This window comes from Talpa occidentalis, unplaced genomic scaffold (assembly GCF_014898055.3).
Source record: "Talpa occidentalis isolate TD23 unplaced genomic scaffold, MPIMG_talOcc4v2.1 talOcc4.8, whole genome shotgun sequence".
In the NCBI taxonomy this organism is placed as follows: domain Eukaryota; kingdom Metazoa; phylum Chordata; class Mammalia; order Eulipotyphla; family Talpidae; genus Talpa; species Talpa occidentalis.
This window is the reverse complement of record NW_023605194.1, coordinates 62,915,158-62,932,050: the sequence shown is the minus strand read 5'-3', so window position 1 is coordinate 62,932,050 and position 16,893 is coordinate 62,915,158. Positions and strand designations below refer to the sequence as shown.

Sequence of the window (16,893 nt, the reverse complement as noted above, 5' to 3'; positions counted from 1 at the left end):
TTAACTTTGTTTTACCTCTTGCAGGACTGCCAGACTGTTTTCCAGAGTGAGAGCACTATTTTAAATTCCTACCAGAGGTGTATAAGCATTTTAGTTTCTCTACATCCTCACCAATACATGTTCTTTTCCATCTTTTGTTATAGCCATCCTGGTGTGGTTGAGTGGTATGTCATTGTGATTTTGATTTGCATTTTGATGTAGAAATCTTTTCATGTGCTTATTGTGGGCCAGAGCCATTATGTCCCTCCTATACTAACATCCTGTGCTTTTTTTTTTTTTTTTTAAAGATTTATTTTATTTTGTTTTATGCGTATAAGAGCTGGGGTGTAGGCCAGAGGTGCTGGGGTGGGGGGGGTGGGGGGTAGGGGGTGGGGTGAGAGAATTCACTAGAGACAGTGTGGGGAGTAGAAGAGGCTGATTGAAATATACTGCTGAGGGGAGCAGCTAGACAGGAGAGGTCTGCTGTACCATGTGGGTGAGCTCCCTTACCCCAGGATTGAACTCATGCAGTGGCTGGAGATAGCTTGATAGTGCTGAGACTTAACCCCTTGCACCACCAGGGAGGCCCCTATCCTGTGCTTTTTAAACTTTTTTAAGTTTGAGTGTCATCTACTGTGTAAGGTTCCTAAATGGTTAGGAATTGTCAACATTGATTGTTGGTAGTTACTGTGCTGAAGATGGTGTGCTGCAGAGCTGCCATTTGTAAATCTTACAGGGTTGTATTAATGAAATAGTGTCTGACTGTGGGGCAATGTGGATTTTACCCATAGACTAGTGGAATCTTTTTTTTTTTTTTCTTCTAATTTTAATGATACTGTTTTTCTAAATAGACTCATGTACTAGAATTAATGGTAATGTGTGTGGCTATTTCTAAGAGACTGACATCAGCCCTATATATATCAAATTTGTAACAACTGTGTGTGGAAGAAATGACTTGAGATCTGTGTTGGAAGAAGTTTCTAAATAAAGGCTTTTGTTTTGTTTGTAGCAAATTTTGTTCACAGAATAAGATTGTCTTGGCCAGTAATTTATTTAACATGGGTTAACTGAGGGAATTATAATTTATAAAAATATTTTACAAGCCAATAAAGAAATAACATGCCCCAAAGCAGTGACAGATTAATCACATGACTGTTCCAGGCAAAGGGAAAGATGAAAAAAACAGTCCAAATTTAGCTGAGATGTACCTTTCTATGAGTTGGCTGTTGGTGCAGAGTCAGTCCTTCCAACTAAAAGCTTGAGTGTCAGCCACCATCTGAGGTCCCTTGCTTGTGGGTGATGGCACCGTTATTGGCAGGCAAGGGAGGTTGCTCTGGAAGTTGCTCAGGGACAGGTATAGAGCTTGCACTACTGCCCATGAGAAGTAGCCTTACTGAGCAAGACAGGAACAGATGTCCTTCTTGTCCTTCTTGAGACTTCAGTAGGGTTTAACTCCACTGCCGACCAAGAGTCGTATGGCCACAGCAGGAGCAAATGTCTCCACGCCTTCAGAGAGCTTCTGAAGTCAGCAAGAGTGGCCTTGTCCAGACGACGTGCTTTTGAATTCTGGTCAAACCTCTTGGTTTTTAAAGCTTAAATATCCACACATCATCCTCTCCTAGTTGCTCTTCTATAGGCTCATATTACAAGCCCTCAATAGCACAACAATTTTGCTGATAGTGTAACATAGCCACCCCGATATAAACAAATTCCCTTTAGAGAAAAAAAATCTTCACTTAAGTCATAAACAAGTGGATTTATAATCATAAACCAATATACAACAGCTCAACAGTTTGCAAACTTCTTGTTAACAGTAATTCAAGATTATTTAAAAAAATTGGACCCTAGATTGTACAGGAAATATTCCCTCCAGCCCCCAATCCACAATAGTAGGGATCCAGACTTTTTTTTTTTTTTTTAAGATTTATTTATTTATGCATACAAGAGCTGGGGTACAGGCCAGAGATGCGGGGCGGTGAGAGGATTCACCAGAGACAGAGTAGGGAGCAGAACAGGCAGACTGACTGAAATACACTGCTGAGGGGAGCAGTGGGCGAGTCAGGAGGGATCTGCTGCACCATGTGGGTTGCCGCCGACCCCCCCCCTCCCGCCCCCCCTGCCGCCCCCTTCCCCCACGAGAGGCTGCGAATTGTTTCATAGTGCGGTGCTTAAACCCTTGGGCCACCAGGGAGCCCCCCGCAGACTGTTCTTGACTAATGATCAGCCCTTGTGGACTAGAATGTGTGAAGGGGACAGGTTCATGTCCCCATCCTGATTCTGTGCCACAGGGGCTCACACTGTACAGTAGGAATAAAATATCTGTTGAATGATTTGGTGTACATGCAGTTGGTCTCAGATTATTTGAGGACGGTGTTTATAACCTCTTTACTCTGCTTGCATTGCCACCTGAACAGTTGTCACGGCTTCCCTCAGTCCCCACCCAGCTGAACTGGAAAGATTTGCCAGACTTTCATAGCTGAGCTAAAATAAATGCACTGAGTCCATTTCCGGTAGGCCTGTTGTCCTGCCTGGTGCAGTCTAGCGATGCTGTTCTCCCTGAAGTCTCTTTAACTACACTTGGTATTAAATTATCACTCATGTCCCTGGAGTAAGTAAGCATGCTCTGGTGGCTTGTCAAGACAGGAGGCTAAATCTCTTGGTAGTTTCAACTGGGATTTGTTTAAGCAGGTAATAAGATTACCATCTTGAGCCTCAGTGCAGGGTATTAGTAGGTAGCTGGAGGAACCATTCCTAGGTGGATGCTGTGATCAGCTGTAGTTGCTGAAATGATCACACTGGAGATGGTTACACAGGTGCAATTGTACCTGTGTCTCTTGGCACATCTCTGCATAGTCAAACTGATGGGAACTTCTCTTCCGTCCAGGGGACTGCAATTCTGGTGCAGATGGTGGCATAATTAAAGCTGAAAACCACATGGACGGTTGATATTAACCTTCTGTTGCCTCTAGATTGGGTGGCAACTGTCTATAATTGTTTACTTTGACCTCCTCAGCCTACAGTTGACTCTTGAAAATTGGGAGTCCAGGATCTTGGGAAGCAAAGTGCCTTTCACTGAACTGCTCACTTTATTGCACTGCTGAGGACCTTGAGGATGAGATTAAAAGAAAGGTTTGTTTAAGCTCTTGGGTTTATTATTTTGGGTCCCCTCATTTCTAGTTCCGTCTTGCTCTGTTTCTTCCTGGCCCAGATCCAAGCTAAGAATACATTTATTGGTGTCTTCAGCACCCTGTAGGAACTTCCCCCTCCTCCTGAAACCGAACAATAACAAAAAAGTAACAAAGCTTTTATGTTGGTGTTTCTGTTAGCTCTGATTTCATTTGATCATCCGTGTCAAGGTCAACCACATGGATTGCAAGTCAGACTGTCTGGCTGCATGACCTTAATACTCAAGTCCTGTTTTAGAGCTAACCTGTAGGTAGGAATGCCTGCTTGCTGGTAAAATGGGAGTCACTAGAAGAGAGAAGCACAGTGATTTTAGTTCAGTTGTATGTGGAATGTTGCTAACCCCGTAATCATGAGGTTTAGTCATGGGTGGATGATGACTGGAACTTCAGAAACAGCATTTTGAAAATCACCTACAGCACTCCTGTTACGTATCTCCATAAATAATTTCATTAAAAAGCAATTAGATGTATTCAAGCCCCTCTTGGGAATGGGATCCTCTTGGGTCATTACCTTGCATGGCCTTCAGCTGTCAGCCTCAGGGTTCCGTCCAAGTTACAAGCAAGAGCAGCTCATTAAAACTGATTTCTCATGTTTAAATCATGATTCAGCTGCATACCATATTCATTTTGATTCAGTCAGTGGTTTTGAACTTGATCAGTGAGAATTAGAGAGGCCACTCATTGAAAACATTTTCTCCATTCCCATTCAATCAGTATCTCCAGGCCATGGTGGGGAATGGGGTGTGTTTTTAACAAGTGCTGTCAGTGGTTTTTGTGGTTAGGCATATTTGAGAAACAATGTAGTTGAATATGGCCAGTCATTTAAGGAAATAAATATAATTAAACCTTTGCCTTTAAAATTTAGTTGCACTGAGTGCTGACATTGAAGTTGCTCTAAGGAAGTATAATTGCAAATAAATGATACAGATTGGGTTTAATTGAAAATGCAAACTAAATGTTGTCAGTCAGTTCCACTCTACTGTTGCGTGTGGAGCAAGATGTGAAATGGGCTAACTTTCCTGGAGTCCAGACACTTTTCCCTTCCTGAGCTCCTTCCTCCATAAAAAATAAGTGAAAGTTCTACTTTACATTTATGAAAGGATAAAGAACAAAATAAATCCAAAAGATTATATTTTATGAGTGGTAGTATAAAGACATGTTCGTTGACCTGAAAGTTCATGTTTTCTTTTTTTTTTTTTTTTTTTTTTTTATAGAGGCATGTTTTCTTTCTTTGTTTTTGTTTATACATGCACTGGGTACAGTCAGAAGCGCGGGAGGGTGAGAGAATTCACCAGAGCCAGAGCAGAGAGCAGAGCAGGCAGAAGGACCGAAGTACACTGCTGAGGGGAGCAGCGGGCGGCAGGAGAGGTCTGCGCGCCATGTGGGACCCTCCTCCGGTGGCCGGGGAGCAGCCGGGGATCGAACCGGCGCCGCAGAGGCTGTGGGCAGCTTCGCAACCCAGCGCTCAACCGCTGCGCCACCGGGGAGGCCCCATGTTTTCTTTTGATTTAAGAAAAATTAAATATTTTTGTGAGTGCCTAAAAATAGCACAGACTGTTGGCACTGAGCCTGGTGTTCACAGTGTGGTCCAGTTCTGGTGTGATAATCTACATTCCTTGCCCTTCTCCCACCTCCCCCCCATTTATGGGAATATTCTTAATCCTCTCCTTCCTGCTCCTCTCTGGATGAGAGGGAAAAAGTTAATGGGAATCTGAGGCCTTTGCCTGGGGAAAAAGAGTGGCTGTGACCCAGGGTGTGTGGCTTTCCCACGGTGATCCTTTCCTGCAGACATACCTGCGTTCCTGTGTTTTGAATTGCCAAGTTTAATACTTGGGGTTTGCCCTGACAATGGGGTTGGTGGGTGAAACAGGGTTCTTTCTCCCCTGAATTCTTTTTTTTTTAAAGATTTATTTATGCATATGAGAACTGGGGTACAGGCCAGAGGTGTGGGGGGTGAGAGGATTCACCAGAGACAGAGTGGGGAACAGAACAGGCAGATGGACTGAAATACACTGCTGAGGGGAGCAGCGGGCGAGACAGGAGAGGTCTGCTGTGCCATTTGGGTCATCTCCCTGGCTGGGGATTGAACTTGTGCTGCAGTGGCTGTGGATAGCTTCATAGTGCTCTGTCTTAACCCCTTGTGCCACCAGGGAGGCCCTCTCCCCTGAATTTTTACTTGAAGATGTCCTTGTGGTGTTAGACTCCTTCTTGGGTGCCAGGCTTCCTTCTCCTGTCCTTCCTGATGGGTAATAGTTTTGGACAGCAGCCTTGGTGTGGGTAAGGCATTTCTGGGGAGGAAGGATTGTTGAGCTGGAACAAGTGCATGCCGGTTTCCAGGGGTAGAGCCACAGATCCATTATCTGCTCATTGACATAAAATAAAACAATTTCTTTTTCTTTTGCATCATTACAGAGAAGTTTTGATTGACAATTCTAAAATTGCTTTGAGTATGAAGATTAAATAGATTGATTATAAAAATATTGAAAAGCATCATCAAAATGGTCAGTGGAAGGAAAAAAAATCAACTTACTCTATAATCCAGAGGCCAGCATTTCGGCCTCAAGTTTCCAGCCTTGTTTTCTGTGTACAAATAGTTATTTAATTTTTATGCAAAATTGTAATCATATAAAATGTACCACTTAATCACCCAGCAATATATAATGACATAATTCTAATGGTGGTATATTTTTTTTAAATCTACTCTCATTTTTATTTTATATATTTTTTACATCATTGTTCATTTTTAAACAATATTTGCTTCCCCACCCCCTCAGGTGTTGTCCCCGTAGAGTTTCTTTCCCCAGTGCACCCGTGCACCATCACCTCAGTCCCCTGTGCTCCTCCCTCCCTCCCTCTGCTCCCTCTCCCTCCTCCTCCCCTGCAGGATGTCTCTGGTTTATAATTGTTTTTGCTTTGTTGTGTTTTGTACTGTTATTATTTTTTTACACTGATGTCTTATTTGGTTTCCCTATATTGCTGCTATAAGTGAGACCATCGATATTTTTCTTTTTCTTTCTGGCTTATTTCACTGAGCATAATTCCTTCTAGCTCCATCCATGTTGCTGTGAATGACATGTTTATCTTTTTTGATTGCTGAATAATATTCCATTGTATATATATGCCACATCTTCTTGATCCAGTCATCTATTTTTGGGCATTTGGTTGTTTCCAGGTTTTACCTATTGTAAATAGTGCTGCAGTAAACATAGGGATACAGGTGTTCTTTTGAATCAATGTTTTTGTGTCCTTTTGGGTAGATCCATAGGAGTGGAATTGGTGGGTCGGATGGTAGCTCCATTTTCAGTAGACTGAGGAACCTCCAAAGAGCTTTCCATAGTGGTTGGACCAGTTTGCACTCGCACCAGCAAGGTAGGAGAGTTCCTTTTTCACCACATCCTCACCAACATTTGTTGTTGCTTGTTTTTTTTTGATATGTGCTATTCTTAACTCATGTAAGGTGGTATCTCAAAGTGGTTTTAATTTGCATTTCCCTGATGATAAGGGATGTTGAACATTTTTTCATATGTGGTGGTATATTTTTCATTTGTTAATGGATAGTCATTCTTTTAAACAAATTTTTGAATAAATGAATTTTCTCATTATTAACAAAATGTCAGTGATTTTTTTAAAAGAAATTTTGAATGCATGCATAATGCTTTCTTTAGGGTAAACAGTGAAACTAATGTATCAAAGGGTATTGGAATCTGGATCTTTTAAATACATATTTCCAGATTGTACCAATTTACATTCCTCAGTTCTTTGTAAGTGCTTGTGTCCTTGTAACCCTTGCCAGCATTGGTATGACCACGTGACTAAGATTCAAACTAAAGAAATCTGGTAATCATTAATTGAAAGAAACCATGACTCAAGTTTCTTTGCATAGAGGAATGTTTAGCAGATTGCTCTGTGTGCAGTAATTAGGTGTTTTTTCAGAGTGTTTTGGAAACCCTTTTATTAAATTTTACATTTACCACTTTTCTTCAAGGTCCTTAAGCAGTTCTGAGGTTTTCAACTTGAATATTTTATGCTGTTAAAAGTAAGATTTTGGAGAACTTTTTGCAAGTATATTTAGGATGATGGAATTTGAAAACTAGACAGAATTTTAGTTGGAAGTTCACCTCTGTTTTCACCCAATAGTAAATAGCTCAAAAGAGAAACTTGCCTACAGTAATTTTTTCTGATGGAAGTGACAGTGAACTCCAACTCAGACTAGTCAGCAAACTGGCTCCTGAAATTGGAAAGGGGATGTTGGACAATCCCTAAGCCTCAATCCTCTTCTATAGGGCTTATTTTATCTTTGGCTTATCTAGACTTTATCTAGAGTTTATCGTACTGAGATCTGCCTAGATCTTATGTGGATCTTTCAAAGCTTCTGTTTACTTATCTGCAAACAGGAAGGGACTTCTGAAGATCCCTTCCACTTCTTAAACCTTTGACAGTTAGCAAAGAATTGCTTTATGCTGTCAACTTAAATTTAGATCTAGTGAAGCCTTCAAAGAGCAAATTTTTTTAAAAGATTATTTATTTATTTATTTATTTATTTATTTATTTATTTATTTATTTATTTATTTATTTATTTATTTATACAAGTACTGGGTACAGTCAGAAGCACGGGCGGGTGAGAGAATTCACCAGAGTCAGAACGGGGAGCAGAACAGGCAGAAGGACCGAAGTACACTGCTGAGGGGAGCAGCGGGCGGCAGGAGAGGTCTGCACGCCATGTGGGACCCTCACCAGCGGCTGGGGATCAAACCGGTGCAGCAGAGGCTGCGGGCAGCTTCGCAGCCCAGCACTCAACAGCTGCGCCACCAGGGGAGGCCCCCAAAGAGCAAATTTTTAAAGAAATACATACAATTCTGTTTCACATTTGGATCTAAGTTAAAATTTATTGTTACTGTAATATGTAATATAAAATTGTAATATGAGGTCCCTAGGTAACTTGAATGTAATTAGTATTAATGTAGTGCAAAAATATCTCCTAAGTGCTTTACAAATTGTTTTTTTCTGTTGATCATACAATCCTCAAACACTTTTTCAACCTATTAATTCCTGCTGCTGCCTCACTCACAATTCTTACAACAAATGCCATCTTGGTGGAACCTTGAACAGTTAAACTGTCTATGACAACAAGTGATTGCTGAGTCAGAACCATCTCTGAAGGATTTAATCTTGACGGGTTGGTGTGTAATTTACATACAAGAAGAAATATTAATGTTAGTGTTAGGGGGAAAGGATGTCCTGAGCTAATCCCATGCAGGCTTTGTGGACTCCACCCCTACTCCAGACCAAAGCCATCAAGACATTGGGAAAGACAAATCCCGTCACCACCAAAGGGAGGGTGGCTGGGACCTGAGGGTGCAGTTAAGCAGCCAGGTTTGGTATAAAACCAGACACGTGGGCCTTGGGGTTGCTCGCTCTCTCTCTGGCCTCCTGGCTTCACAGCTCCTGGCTTGCAGCCAGCTCTCAGAGTGCCATTTGGGATTCCAGATTGGCGGATTGGGTCGGACGCATTTAAAACTTTGTCTCCCACTTGTCTCCCTGAGTTGTACATTTCCTCATTTGCCCTTCCCTTGTAAATAAACCTTTTATTAACCTTTTGTGTGTGCCTGCAGTAGAGTATAAATAAGTCCCTGTAAGTGCGTGGGTGAGGACCTACAGTCCGGCAACCTGTTTTGTATAGGGGCTGCCCTGTAACATTAGGATATCTGACTTCACCAGTAACACCTCTTAAAGTTCTGTGGCTTGGTTGTTGAAGAGGTGGTAGATTTTCTCAGGCTCCCCAAGCTATTTTTTTTTAAATTTTATGTAATTCTTACATCATTTTTCATTTTTGCACAATGTATGCATTTTCATTTTGGTTATATTCCCCATACAATTGCACCCCCCCCTTATTTTGACCCTAGTCCTTCCCCCAACCCCCACGGTAGTGTGTCTCTGGTTTATAGTTGCTTGTTGATTTTGATTTTTACTTTGTATTAATTAGTCTTTTTCCTGGTCCCTTATTTAGGTTTTCTAACTTCCTGCTATGAGTGAGAACATTCAGTATTTTTCTTTTTTTTCTTTTTCTTTCTGACTTATTTCGCTGAGCATGATGCCTTCTAGCTCCATCCATGTTGTTGCAGATGGCATGAGTTTATCTTTTTTGATTGTTGAGTAATATTCCATTGTGTATATGTACCACATCTCTTGATCCAGTGATCTGTTTTAGGGCATTTGGGTTGTTTCCATAGCTTAGCTATTGTAAATAGTGCTGCTATAAACATAGAGGTGCAGGTGCCCATTGGAATTAATGTTTCTCTGTCATTTGGGTAAATACCTAGGAGTGGAATTGCTGGATCATATGGAAGCTCTATGTTTAGTAGGTCAGGAAATCTCCACACAGCTCTCCATAGTGGTTGGACCAGTTTGCACTCCCACCAGCAGTGCAGGAGAGTTCCTTTTTCTCCACAACCTCGCCAACATTTGTTGTTGCTAATTTTTTTAATATGTGCCATTCTCACTGGTGTAAGATGGTATCTCATGGTAGTTTTGATTTTCATCTCCCTGATTACAAGTGATGTTGAACATTTTTTCATATGTCTGTTGGCCATTTGCATTTCCTCTTCGGAGAAGTTTATTTTTAGCTCTTTCTGCCCATTTTTTGACTGGATTATTTTCTTTGTTTTTGTTGAGTCTCATCAGCTCTTTGTAGATTTTTGTGATCAGTCCTTTATCATTAGTGTTGTATGCAAAAATTTTCTCCCCGTTGGTAGGGTTTCTCTTTGTTTCAGTTATTGTCTGTTTTGCTGTGCAGAAGCTCTTTAATTTGATGTAGTCCCAGCTGTTTATCTTTGCCTTCACTATCACTGCTTTGGGTGATGTGTCTGTAAAGATGTCTTTGATGTGCATGTCATGTAGTATTTCGCCTATATTTCCTTTTCTGTATTTTATGGTTTCAGGTCTTATGTCTAGTTCTTTAATTCATTTTGAGTTGGTTTTTGTGCATGGTGTGAGGTAGTAGTTAGTCTTCATTCTTTTGCATGTAGCGACCCAGTTTTCCCAGCACCATTTACTGAACAAACTTTCTTTGCTTCAGTGCATATTCTTTGCTCCTTTGTAAAAGATTAGTTGACCATAAATCTGTGAGTTTATTTCTGGATTTGCTATTCAGTTCCATTGGTCTGTGTGTCTGTTCTTGTTCCAATACCATGCAGTTTTGATGATTATGGCATTGTAGTATAGTTTGAAGTCTGGGAATGTGATGCCTCCATTCCCTTTTTTTTTTTTTCAGGAGACTGGCTATTCAGGGTTTTTGGTGATTCCGTATGAGTTTCATCAATAATTGTTCTATTTCTTTGAAGAATGTCTTTGAAATTTTTATTGGAATAGCATTGAATCTGTAAATTACCTTTGGTAGGATGACCATTTTAATAATGTTAATTCTTCCAATCCATGAGCAGGGGAAGTCTTTCCATTTCTTTGTGTCTTGTTCTATTTCTTTTAACAGTGTCTTATTGTTTTCTTTGTATAGGTCCTTTACCTCTTTTGTTGGGAATAAACCTAAGTATTTGGTTTTTTTGTTTTAATAATAAAAGGGATTTTTTTTGATTTCTCCTTCAGATTTATTGTTTGTGTATATGAAGGCTACTGATTTTTGTGTGTTGATTTTGTATCCTGCCACTTTACTAAACTGATTGATTAGTTTAGTTTTTGTGGAGTTTTTGGGGTTCTCTATGTATATTGTCATATCATCTGCGAACAGTGATAATTTAACTTCTTCCTACCCTATTTGGATTCCTTGTATGTCTTTCTCTTGTCTTATTGCTCTGGCTAGGACTTCCAGTATTATATTGAAAAGCAGTGGTAAGAGTGGACATCCTTGTCTTGTTCCAGATCTTAATGGAAATGCTTTCAGCTTTTCGCCATTGAGAATGATGCTGACTATGGGCTTGTCATATATGGCCTTTATGATGTTGAGGTATGTTCTTTGTATCCCGAGAATTTCAAGGGCCTTTATCATAAATGGGTGTTGTACTTTGTCGAAAGCTTTCTCAGCATCTATTGATATTATCATACGGTTTTTGTATTTCTTTTTGTTGATATGTTGGATAACATTGATTGATTTTCGGATGTTGAATCATCCTTCTGTCCCTGGAATAAATTCTACTTGGTGTGGTGAATTATCTTATGGATACATTGTCCCCAAGCTCTTTTAAATTGTCTCTTAGATAGGAAAGCACTTCTGTGGTGTTTCTTTCCCCCTCCTTTGCTCATTTGTGCTCTTTAGTTCGTTGTGTACCTTTGAAATTTACTGCAGGAAGCATAAGTGCTCCTCAGAGACTAAGTCTAGTGTTCTAAAAGTCTTTAAGAAGCAGGCTTTGTTTCAAAGACATCGACTACCAATAAACATTTTAGATATTTTCACCACAAGATTTGGAATGTGGATATATTTCATAGTTTTAACCACCACCAGATTGCCAATCTTGGTTTGTGTTCAGAGAAAATTTTGTCACACTGGAGGTAGGTCCTGGATCTGGTTCTGTGAGAGAGGGAAGGTTCCAGGGGTTTAAAAAAAAAAAAAAGTCAGAAGTTTTGATGAGGGGCATATTAATCAGGACAAACCAAGAGCATCCAGTAGTAACTAGTAGCCCTCATACCTCAATGCTGGTTTAAAGTAACCAAGGTTTAGTTTTTATCACACTCTCTAAGTCATTCAAGGGGTGGCCATGGCCTACTTTCTGTCTTGACATCCCTGTGATCCAGCTGTGGCGCAATCATTATCTTGAATTGTGCTGCTAATGGGTACAGAGAAAGCGTTTTGGAGGGTCTCACACCAGCTGTAAGTCCTCTTTCCTGGAAGTGACATATCCCATTTCCACGTGTGCCTATTGGCCTGATTAAGGCACATTACTCAGCTCAATTATCAAATCACTGGGAATGGCAGTCTGACCCCCTGGGCCTGGAAGGACAATAAACCAGAACTGTTTGGCCAGCTGTATTAATGACTACTGTGATTTTTCTGCTGATTGCCAGATATTTGGCTCATACTTCCTCCTACAGGTGAAACACATTCATTTTCTCTCCAAACGAGATGACCTGGCAGTTCCACCAAGTCACAGCATCTGGATGCTGTACAATAGGCACTAAAATCGACACAACATACAAAATAGATTAAACATCAACTCTGGATATGGGTTCTCTTGATCTAGAGACTTCTGCTGTTCGCACCTCCCCTACAGAGTGCATGTCAACAGGGAAATAATCAGACTGTAATATAAACACCAAAGTGTATATATTAGGGAATAGAGGTCATGATCTGGGTCCACAGCCCCAGGCAGTCCCAAGATCCGTTCCACAGGTGTCAGGAGATTGGAAAGTTCAAAAGTAAAGTAGTCTGGGCTTGGGCCACCTGGTTTGAAACTTTTTGGGTTGGTTCTTGAGTTCATTTGCTTTTCATGATTGGTAGACAAGGCCCTTCAAACAGAAGAGAGTGTTGTGGAGTCTTTTGTAATAGTCGGTAGATGGTCTCCACTGACATTTCTTTCATAGTCTCGGATAATGAGAAAAGGGATTGCTGAGTCACGTTGCACTCGGCAGCTCCCATGGAACGCTCACCGTTGTAGAAACAAGGTGGAGTCTGTTTGATTTAAAATGGCTTCCACATACATTAATATATAATGGTGAAACAAAGGTTGGAAAACTCAACATGTACTTCTATTCAGAAAGGGGGTGATGAATGGGCGACATCCATTCTACTGGTCCACATTCTAAAACACTGAAGCAATCTGAAATCCCTCAGGTTCCCTGCCTTGTAGTATAAGAGGGTGTTCCCCAGGAAAAGGGGTAGTTCCAGCTTCCCTGCCCCAGGTGGGGAACAGGTGTTTCCTGGGGAACACCCTGTTACAGTAGGTGCAGAAACTATCTCCAGGGTCCTGATTCTTCTCTCTTGGAGTGTTACGGAGCAACCCTGATATAAAATTGTTGCCTGGCTGTGGGTCCTCACCCGTGCGCTTGAAAGGGACTTATTTATACTCCACTACAGGCACACACAAAAGGTTAATAAAAGGTTTATTTACAAGGGAAAGGGAAATGAAGAAATGTACAACTCAGGGAGAAAATAGGGAAATAAAGTCTGTAATGCGTCCTACCCGACCTGGAAACCCAAAGGCACTCCAAGAGCTGGCTGAGCGCTGCGAGCTGGCGGAGAGCCAAAAAAGGACCCCCCCCCTCCAAAGCCCATGTGTCTGGTTTTATACCAAACCTGACTGCTTAACCCCACCCTCAGGTTCCAGCAACCTTCCCTTTGGTGGTGATGGGATTTGTCTCTCCCATTGTCTTTTGGCTTTGGTCTGGAGTGGGGGTGGAGTCCACAAAGCCTGTATAGAATTAGCTTTAGGGCATCCTTTTCCCCCTAACAGGAGGACCTCCCCAGTCCATCACCCAGTTCACTCCTGGGCTCTTCCAGCAGCCTCCTTGATCACATCTCCCATGAATTGTCTTGTGCCCTTCCAAGGGACAGAGCAGCTCTCTCATTTTCTTCCTGACTTGATAGGGGTGGGGACACAAGGGTTCTTTTAGGTCTTAAATAGTTTTCCCAGCCTTTATAGGTTCAGACTTTGGCAGTACAACTCTTTTCAAAGGAAATGCATTTCTTATCTACTGAACTCCAGGTATGTTCATGTGCCTGTAGTCAAGCGCTCAGTTCTTGGCACATTTATAATTACTGTGTGCCTTTGTGTTTTGCCTTCCTGCCTTTCTTTAATGGCTTAATTCAGGATACTTCCCAGAGACCTTTAATCTCTCTTACCTTGAGCAATTCTAATTGAAAGTATTGCTGAAAAGCCACAACTTTAACTGCATCTTTGAGATTCTTAACCCTGTTAAAGTGTAAAGAGTGGGTATGTTGTAGAGCAACCCCGATACAAAACGGGGTGCCTGACTGTGGGTCCTCACCCGCGCACTTAAAAGGGCTTATCAATCAATGCTCTACTGCAGGCACACACAAAAGGTTAATAAAAGGTTTATTTACAAGGGAAGGGGAAATGAGGAAATGTACAGCTCAGGGAGAAAAGTGGGAGACAAAGTTTTAAATGAGTCCTACCCGATCCGCAGATCAGGAATCCCAAAAATGGCGCTCTCAGAGTTGGCCGCCGGTGAAGCCAGGAGGCGATAGCAAGACCCCCCAAGGCCCACGTGTTTGGTTTTTATATCCAACCTGGCTGCCCAACTCCACCCTCAGGTCCCAGCCACCTTCCCATTGGTGGTGATGGGATTTGTCTTTCCCAATGTCCTGATGGCTTTAGTCTGGAGTGGGGGTGGGGTCCACAAAGCCTGTATGGGATTAGCTCAGGACATCCTTTCCCCCTAAAAGGTATGGTAGCCATTCTCTTCATTTGTGCCTCACCCCAAAACTAGGTGCTGAGTGACCTTTTGCACCCAAAAGCTGTCTCCTGGATTTATCCTTCATCTGCTGGGGAAGAGAAGCAGCTGTTTTTCCAATGCTGCAAGTCTGACTTGATGAACTTTATTTCCTTTCCTTTTTGGTTTGTAAACTAGTCAGTTATTTTCTGACCGCAGCAATCCCTCTCTCTTTCAGAAAAGTTACACTTTTTAAAATGCATCTGATATAGCTTTTGGAGTTGCGGGGTCCTTGCGTTCACTCTAGGAAAGGTTTCACCAGAGCTCCCGTTTTGGCTGCAGCAGCGAGCTCCCCAGGCGAGTTTCTCCACGAGACAGAGACATTAGTTATATTTAAAGAACAGGTTTATTAGGGAAAGGGAAAGAGATAGGTTTGCTGAGAGAGGCCTGCATGATTGCAGGCGGGCGGCCTTGAGGAGAGTTGCCTCCGCTGTGGGAGGTCAGTGAGGAGAAGCCGGGCGTGGACAGGTCATGGGCAGGCAGGAAGCTGCTGCCCTGTGGAGGGACAGAGTTTGTGAAAAGAAGCACCTGCATAGTCACAGGCAGAAGGACTGCTGCCCCATGCCAGTGCAGAGATTTAACTGATACAGACTTCTCTTTGGGAGGGGTCACTCCCGTGGAGTGGCCTGCTTGTTGCTGATGTTGGGTAACAGGCAAAACCAGAAAGGGACCAGAGATTCCAGGGTGGGCCCAATCTCCATATCTTTACCCTCAGGTCTGTGCTCCATTCTCTATGGCATCTGATCCTAGGGTCTCATGCCTTGTGATAAGGCGCTGGAGCCTAAGGGCTCAACCCTCTACAGCTGGGTTTACTGGTCATGTTATTCCCCTCGACCCCCACCTCCTTGTGTGAGTCGGGTTTTAGTCTTGTGAGGCCTCCTTTCCAGTCTTTCTATTCTTGTCCTCCATCACATCCATCAATAGCCAATAGAAACATTTGACTTTGGACCTTTTCCACTAGATATGCTAATTTTTTAGGTGTATTCTCTGCCTTCCGAGTTAAGATACATGATAGTGATGTCATTTTTGGAGTCAGTGGGTTTGGAGTGCGGGGTCCTTGGGTTTACTCTGGGAAAGATTTCACCAGAGCTTCCCTTCCAGCAGCATGTGGCGAGTTTCCCAGGCGAGTTTCTCCACGAGACAGACAGTAGTTATATTTAGAGGGCAGGTTTATTAGGGAGAAGGACAGAAGAATAAAGGACACTTGCATAGACACAAGCAGCCAGAAAAACTGCCCTAAAGGGACAGGTTTGCTGAGAGAGGCCTGCATGGTTGCAGGCGGGCGGCCTTGAGGAGAGCTGCCTCTGCTGAGGGAGGTCAGTGAAGAGAAGCCCGGCAGGGACAGGTCACCGACAGGCAGGAAGGCTGCTGCCCTGTGGAGGGACAGAGTTGGTGAAAAGAAGCACCTGCATAGGCACAGGTGGGCAGAAGGACTGTTGCCCCATGCCAGTGCAGAGATTTTAGGATAGACTTCTCTTTGGGAGGGGCTCACTCCTGAGAGTGGTTTGTTTGTTTGTTGACTTTGATTAAACTATGTAGAATTTAAAAGGGCCCAGGTTTCTACAATGGCCCTCAATCTCTATATCTCCACCTTCAGATCTGTTCTCCTGACACCCCCTACAGCAGTCTGATACCTGCCTGGGTCTTGTGATCTAGGCGTTGGCCCCTAAGGATCTTAGTTTCTATAGTTGCATTAATGGCTATGTTAATCCCTTCTATTACCCACCTCCTTGTGTGAGTCTTGTGATGCCTCCTTTAAGTTTTCTATTCTTTTCCTCCACCAATAATTGTGCATTGTGGATTAGCTGCATTTTCACTCCAGCACTTAGGGGGAGAGATCAGTCACATCTGGACTACTTCCAGTCCCTATGGGAAAGCTCAGGAGGGTCTTATGACCAGAGCTAAATGCTCTGGCCTGGAAGTGATGACCTATACCTTCCTTCTCACCATTAAAGCAATTTCCTTCAGCCTTGTTTTTGAGCTGTATCCATCTTGAGATGTATGACTCTCTTTTTTAAAAAAGATTTATTTATTCATGCATACAAGAACCAGGGTATAGGCCAGATGTGCGGTAGGGTGAGAGGATTTACCAGAGACAGAGCAGGGAACAGAACAGGCAGACTGACTGAAATACACTGCTGAGGGGAGCAGCGGGCGAGACAGGAGAGATCTTCTGTGCCATGTGGGTTGCTCCCTGGCTGGCCGGGGATTGAACCATGCTGCAGAGGCTGCAGACAGCTTCACAGCGCAGCCGTGCTCAACTGCCTGCACCACCAGGGAGGCCCAGATGTATGAATCTCTTAGATATATAGTATTCCATCATTACCATTTA

At 42.6% G+C, this 16,893-nt stretch overlaps 1 protein-coding gene across 4 annotated transcripts in view; it reads left to right on the top strand.

Annotated features, from left to right (window-relative positions):
• The window catches only part of PANK1 (pantothenate kinase 1), a 67,350-nt gene that overhangs the window by 17,841 nt on the left and 32,616 nt on the right, over nucleotides 1-16,893 (top strand). Inside the window, exon 2 of one of the 4 annotated variants that reach the window (XM_054690764.1) lies at nucleotides 6,422-6,533. The exons of 2 other annotated variants lie outside the window; for them this stretch is intronic. In XM_054690764.1, the coding sequence (XP_054546739.1) occupies nucleotides 6,422-6,533 (112 nt within the window). Of the gene's footprint in view, nucleotides 1-2,952; nucleotides 3,109-6,421; nucleotides 6,534-16,893 lie in introns of those variants that run through there. One more of the 4 variants, XM_054690765.1, reaches the window with a different exon arrangement.